Source organism: Momordica charantia, assembly GCF_013281855.1.
Source record: "Momordica charantia cultivar OHB3-1 chromosome 8 unlocalized genomic scaffold, Mcharantia_2.0 BLBB01000008.1, whole genome shotgun sequence".
Lineage (NCBI taxonomy): Eukaryota > Viridiplantae > Streptophyta > Magnoliopsida > Cucurbitales > Cucurbitaceae > Momordica > Momordica charantia.
In genome coordinates, this window is record NW_028275166.1 from 21,686,481 (window position 1) to 21,692,907 (window position 6,427).

General features: G+C 39.8%; 2 protein-coding genes across 10 annotated transcripts; one reads left to right on the forward strand and one right to left on the reverse strand.

Moving 5' to 3' along the window:
* Nucleotides 1-43: 43 nt before the first annotated feature.
* On the forward strand, nucleotides 44-703 carry LOC111018510 (uncharacterized). Its single transcript, XM_022294620.1, has one exon. The coding sequence runs from the start codon at nucleotides 44-46 to the stop codon at nucleotides 701-703; it is 660 nt and encodes a 219-aa protein (XP_022150312.1).
* Nucleotides 704-1,169: 466 nt separating this feature from the next.
* On the reverse strand, nucleotides 1,170-5,063 carry LOC111018527 (uncharacterized). 9 transcript variants are annotated; one of them, XR_015792582.1, is made up of 7 exons: nucleotides 4,861-5,063; nucleotides 3,626-4,563; nucleotides 3,399-3,545; nucleotides 2,911-3,309; nucleotides 2,483-2,841; nucleotides 2,007-2,380; nucleotides 1,170-1,932 (listed from the first exon to the last, which is right to left on the reverse strand). XR_015792582.1 is itself a non-coding variant. In XM_088126855.1 (6 exons), the coding sequence occupies exons 3-5, from the start codon at nucleotides 3,100-3,102 to the stop codon at nucleotides 2,333-2,335; spliced, it is 609 nt and encodes a 202-aa protein (XP_087982981.1). In that variant the 5' UTR covers nucleotides 3,103-3,309; nucleotides 3,399-3,545; nucleotides 3,626-5,048; the 3' UTR covers nucleotides 1,170-1,932; nucleotides 2,007-2,332. The 9 variants fall into 9 exon arrangements, 3 of the variants coding, with proteins under 3 accessions (XP_087982981.1, XP_087982980.1, XP_087982979.1); XR_015792581.1 differs by having other exon boundaries at nucleotides 4,664-5,063; XR_015792583.1 differs by having other exon boundaries at nucleotides 3,626-4,313; nucleotides 4,861-5,057.
* Nucleotides 5,064-6,427: the final 1,364 nt, after the last annotated feature.

Consider the following 6,427-nt stretch of genomic DNA (forward strand, 5'->3'; position numbering starts at 1 on the left):
TAAATAGACACGTGCATTTCAACCAGGATTGAGGTACGACCAAATGACATCCAACGTTACGGAGTCTATGAATGCAGTCGTTGTACATGCACGTGCATTGCCAGTAACCGCACTTCTTGAACATGTTCGAGCGCTGTTGCAGTGGTGGTTTTACGAGAGGCGAACATATGCATCTAGTCGCGAAACTATCCTTACTGACTATGGTGAGACAAAGATGCGTACTGCAGAGAACGTGGCTCAAACACACCCCGTGATACCCATTAACCATCATGAGTTCGACGTGAGCGATGGACTGAAAATGGTGCGTGTGAATTTAAATACAATGACATGTGGATGTAAACAGTTTGACTACTTCCAGTTCCCGTGCTCCCATGCTATTGCAGTAGCAACCCTTCGGAACGTGAACAGGTATACCCTATGCTCTCCTACATATAGTCTGCAAACTCTAATTACCGCATATGCCGAATCTGTGTACCCTCCCAACGATATAGATGACTGGATTTTACCTGATGACTTCGTGGAGGTTGAAGTGGAGCCATCCAAAATTGTAAAACATGTTGGCCAACGCCAAACTGTACGAATATCGTCGGTCGGGGAGACCCGCCAATTCCACAAATGTGGTCGATGTGGCAACATGGGACACAATAAAAAAACGTGTCGTCAGCCACTTAGAACTACTGTATCAGACGTTGATGGTGTGTAAAACGTTGTACTCTATTTAGATTCGTTGTAACGTTATACTATAATGTAAAACTTTCTACCATGTTTATTTTGTTATGTCAACTTTTTATATCTCGTATAGACCTTAAAATGTTAATATGGAATATTTCCCAGGCATGAATTACATTAAATACGGCCGGGATAGATACGATCATGTGAATTGCGTTATTATTTGAAAAAAAAATGACATAGGAAAAATTCATGGCTCGTAAATTCTTCCACCCTAGCTGGGAGTTCTATTTAGACATTTGTTGAGTACTGGATGTGTGCCTTATTCACGTGTTCTGAAAAAATTCCCGGTCGAGAATTATGTAACCGACATCCACCATGGTCGAAGTTGTGAATATACTTTGAACGGGGTTTTAGCATTTCTTTAGTCAATAAACTAAATGGTAGAGTCAATAAAGGATACTATTCATTAGCAACAAAATAGTTAGGAGATTACAATAGAAACAAAATAAACTAGATCAAATAGTACTATTCAGAAAATTGATTTGTTTGCCCATAGCTGGACAGCGAACTGTCGTCTGAAGAAGGGCATCCCAGCCTGTGTTAAAGTATCTAAGCTACAATTCGTAATATCGTATTCAAAGTACTTTACACAAAATATACCACAATCTCCATCTCCCTCTTGCTAAGTGCCGATGAAACTCTACGTATGCACCATGGTGTGATTGGGATATTCGACCTTACTAACCGAACACCGACCCTGCAAATAAGAGCTGGAATGATTGTTCGCATCGGCTTCAACTCATCTTCCAAATTTGGCAGCGGTGTCATGGCCATGAAGGAGCCCCACACGTCAACTCACCCTCCTCGAAGTCAATGCACACCATTATCCAATGGGTTCCACCAATATTGTAGGGAATATATACAGCATCGACATCCATCCACCGTGTGTCGTAATCGGGGTGAGTACAATCTACGTAACTAAGCACAGTCTTGGCTTGTCCCTCCCAATCAAAGTCAATTGTAACCTTTTAGGGCAGGGCATTATGAGATTCCATACAGGCGTAAACACTATCAGTTCTTCTAAGAAAGTTTTGTAACCAAGAATAATATTAGATGATATGCAACCGTCTAGTTTATGAACCATTGTTGAATAAGGAAACTTACCGCAAATACTACGTCGCCGGTGGTAAACTTTCGACGACAGAAGTCTGGTTGCAATTCGAGCTTCTTACGCACAAACATCACCAAAGAATCAACAACCTGTGAAGAGCAATCAAATAGTTATGCGATTCCATGCAATCGTACGGTACACATGGTATGGACTATAGTCATACCTCGCATGAGCACCATTTAAGGGGTGTTAGAATGTCGCGGAACTACTGCTTCCCTCGACTTGCGTAGACAGTCTTCCAAGTTGAACAGGTGTTTTTCGGGTTATCTAGCCACGTGCTAAAATTCTTATCTTGCTCCTTCAAGATCTCAGCCAATGGATTGTAAACGATCACCTTCTTTCGTTTACTGCCCACCTTAACTTCAAAAGACCCATGAAACTTCCAAGGTACTTTCTTCTTACGTTCACCCCAACGAGGTGGAGGGGGGTCAAATGGCTGGGATAGAACTCTCACGTCCTGTGAATCAACGTGCACCATGGCAGACGAGCTTACTGGCAATTGTGATTGGATTTGGATACTTTCGTCGGAATCCGTTTCTGATAAGTCCTCCATTATTGTGTCATAAACCAGTAAATATATATTACCTCAGTTCAACCACATTAAATACACCACATAATAACATTGTAATGCATACTTACCCAGGTGTCCATGGGAGTGGTAACTCGACAGATGCTTTAGCAGCGTCCGATATGTGTGCACTTGGCTCCTCTTGAGCATGTGCACTTGGCTCTGAACGCACCCCTTCATCAGGCTCCTTTGATACATCTCGAACCTCTCGAGATCTTTCTTCATCCTCCAATGCTTCGAAGGGCTCTCCAACCTCACAGTTTCGTTTGGTAGGCTTCGTTTCCTTCGCATCAACACTACGTTCTCTAAGATTAGTTTCCTTCATGCCCCCACCACTAGCATCTCCAGCTCCATCGGCATATCCGTTGCCATTGCCATCTCTATCTCCATTGGTGTTTTTTCTAAGCTTCGAGGTATCAACTGGTAGCCCCTGTATACAGCAGACGCAGTGTCAGAGAAGAACAATTTGACATGTAGACAATATTAGTAGGTTACGAACCTTAACTAGACGCCGCAAGAACTTTCGAATAGTTTTCAAGTCACCTTCCATGTCGTTAAACCGATCATTCATAGAAGAGACTACCTCTTCTACACCGGCAAGCCGCATGTCTATAGCAGCCACCTGGCCAGTGAGAGCTCTCAACTTGGACTTACATTTGTAGCGACTAAAAGACCTCTTCCCAGTTTTCATCTTATCCTAACCCTTCACCTCGACGTCCATCTTCTCAACCGCTTGATCACCATGTGTGCCATCATTTTGCACGCCAACACCTTCCATTGAAGGCGCCACTTGATCCAACGCCTGGTCCTCGTCTACAAAATCGTCAGCTGATGGTGGGTTGAATACCCTTTGCATGAACCTTTCCTCCGCTTCCGTCTCGAACAGTCTAATGGCAACCTTAGCATGCACATGGTTGTCACACTGAGGCCACATTATATGAAACTAAACTAATCTGAATGTTACGTACAAGTTTGAGTTAATCTTACAGATGTTGATTGGAATATCTCTTTCTCCATAACAGCCCACGTAGGTGAATGACCGCACTTTCACCTAAGTATGCGTGGGACAGCATCAGGTCATACTCGATGTGCAACCCGCCCAATCAACGAAGATATCGTTTCGTATCCTCACACCTGTATCCATGACCGTACAATATCATAAATAATAAACAAACAATAATATAAATGAAATCATGGACAGTACATGCACATACTTGGAATGCCCATGGGAAACCATAAAGACTATACGTCTTTCTCAACCCACCATCTTTTGCCTTACTCAACAGGACTCGATTAAGACATTTTATGGTCTTATCGAAAGCCATCTCGACCCAATCGTAAATACAACATACTTCTAAGTCATCCACAACTCCTAATAAGCTCGTGTCGAACTTCAAACTCCTCTCCTTGCCAAACAACACGAGCTCCACAAAAAATGCAATTGATACTTTCATCACATCTAAGTCATTTTCAAACTGCAGCTCCATGTACTTCGTCTCCAGCTCACTTAGTAGAATGTCAACTTTGTCATCAAAGTACAACGTGCTAAGCCTGACGGGGTAAGTGTCCTTACGAATCGGCCTCGTATTATACTTTAGTCTCGTGATTAGGTAAAATTCCCTCAACCCAAAGGAGACCCTATTACCAAGCACATCCATGGTAATCACATCGTGTCTATCATCCTCCACTTCCCTAAGCAATAGATTGTGTATAAGTGGCCCGTTAAGTACAAGGTCCACATCTAGCAAATGACCAAAAATAGTCTTCCTAAACATACTAAGTTGTCTAGGGGTTAGTTTACTCTTAATCGACTTGACCGTACTCCCTAAGTGGGATAGGTAGGTCAGATTGGCAGAGCGATAGCTAGAGGGGGATCTTAGGTATCATTACCATCCTATGAACCTGAAAAAAAAAATAATAAGATTACATACATATAAGCTAACCACAAATACATATGTCAAAAAAAAACAACAAACCACAGAAAAAAAAATAGCATAAAACTGTCGAAATTCTTGGTCCAACCACGGCCGTGATCGGGGTTGAAATTATATGTCCAATGAAAGCCCATCTTCGTAGGAATTGCTATTCTGTATAAATTCTCAGTCACGACCTCATAATCCTTAACGAAAGCAAGATTCAACGGTTGAAAATCCTACAAATTTCCAACAAATCTCCAATTGTACACAGACCCACAGAAAACACATAGACCCACAAGAAAACGCAATCCCTAAATCGGTAAATGAACTACTAACCACGCCCGCAAACGATATCAACCAAAAAACAATTAAGATAGTGCCGAAATTGAGCCCTACAACTGAATCCACCGAAGGCAATGCAAAAGTAAGGGGAGAGGGAAGAAATATGAAGAGCCGCACAGAAAATAAAGCGAAAAAAGTTGTTCCTTTAACCCTAACAGCGACGCAAATACCAAAAAAATAAAATACCTAACCTTAGCGCTTCACTCATGAGATGAGATTCAGAGCAAAGCAAAAAAAAACCAAGAACTATGTTGGCAAGGGAAGATTTGCAAGATGGAAGAAATGAAAACAAGGGTAACCCAAAGTGCAAGAAATGGAGGGATAGAAGAAGAGGAGGATACCAACAGTTACAATTTAAAATTGGGGGTATACTTGTAAATTCAATTTCACGCCATTTCAGAGGAGACCGTGGTTTGTTCGATCACGGCCGGGGTTCATGTTTCGTTGAAATTCACTCATACGCCATGGTTTACATGCAATATCGAGGCTAAAATCGTAATTTAACCCTACATTATTTTATTGAAAAAGGTAAATTGGGTCAGTAAAGTTAAATTCTCAAATTTAGGACAATTGAGCAAATCAAAAATTATTTTAGGTCAAATCTGTCAATTTCTCATCCAATTGCTACAACTAAGGTGTTCTGTTCTTATTGTTGCTACATAAAGGGATTCTTGCAATGACAACAATGTTGTCCTCGCTGGCAAGGTCTCGTCTAGCTTTATTTGTGGAGCCACTGCAAGAGTTACATCCAGCATAATAATTTTGTTTTACTTCAGAGCTTCGCTTTTTCAAATTGTGTAGACATTTTTCCGAGTCTTCTTCCTACGATTTTATATCTTAATTTGCAAAGATGAACAAGCAAATGCAACATACATTTGACCCTTTTTTTCCCTCCCTTTGTAATATAAAACATAAATCAGTAGTCTTCAAATGACCCTCAATTCAACTTTTCGTATTTTTAAAACTAATAACTTAACATAAATTTCAAACTGCATGATGACCACCTACCTTAAGAATTAGTAATTCCGATATATTTCCTGGCATAAATTGTTGTAAGATCAAATAATTGCTCGTGAGATTAATCAAGGTGTATGTAAGCTGGTCTAGACACTCAGGGGAAAAAAAATCTTAGCATAATTGGTGATGCACGTGTGAAATTCCACAAGCTTGTAGTTCGGTCTGTAACGCTACATTTTTTCTCGCTAGAATTTCAAATTCTGATAAATAATATGAGGTAGGTAGTTGTTTTTCTCACTGTCAATAAAGACATTAATAAAAAAAAAATACTATGCTTTTTTTCCGTCTCTTTTAATATAAAAAATAAAACAGCAACATTCACCCGATAATTGCCAATCTAAATTACAATCTACTAATGGAATTTAATAAAAGATGAAACTTGATGTAAATTTAAGATTTTAAAGATAAATATTAGTTTAGAGTTTAAAGTGAATCAAGCTGCTAAGTTTTAAGGATACAAATTAATTTTTTTCTTGGAAACTGTGGAGGTTCAAGTTGTTGTACAACGTGTTGTAAATTGTAAACTTCTATTTTTGAATCAAGATTACTAGCATGAATAGACCATGATTGGTACATGAAATTATATCCATATCTACATTTTACCATATGAATCTACTGATGAAACAATCAATCAATCAACCAATCGTATGGCAAAAACACTCGAAAACAAAAGACATAAATCCCTAGTTATTCACTCATTGTACATGGTAGAGATTTGACAGTGGCCTCAACAAATTTAAT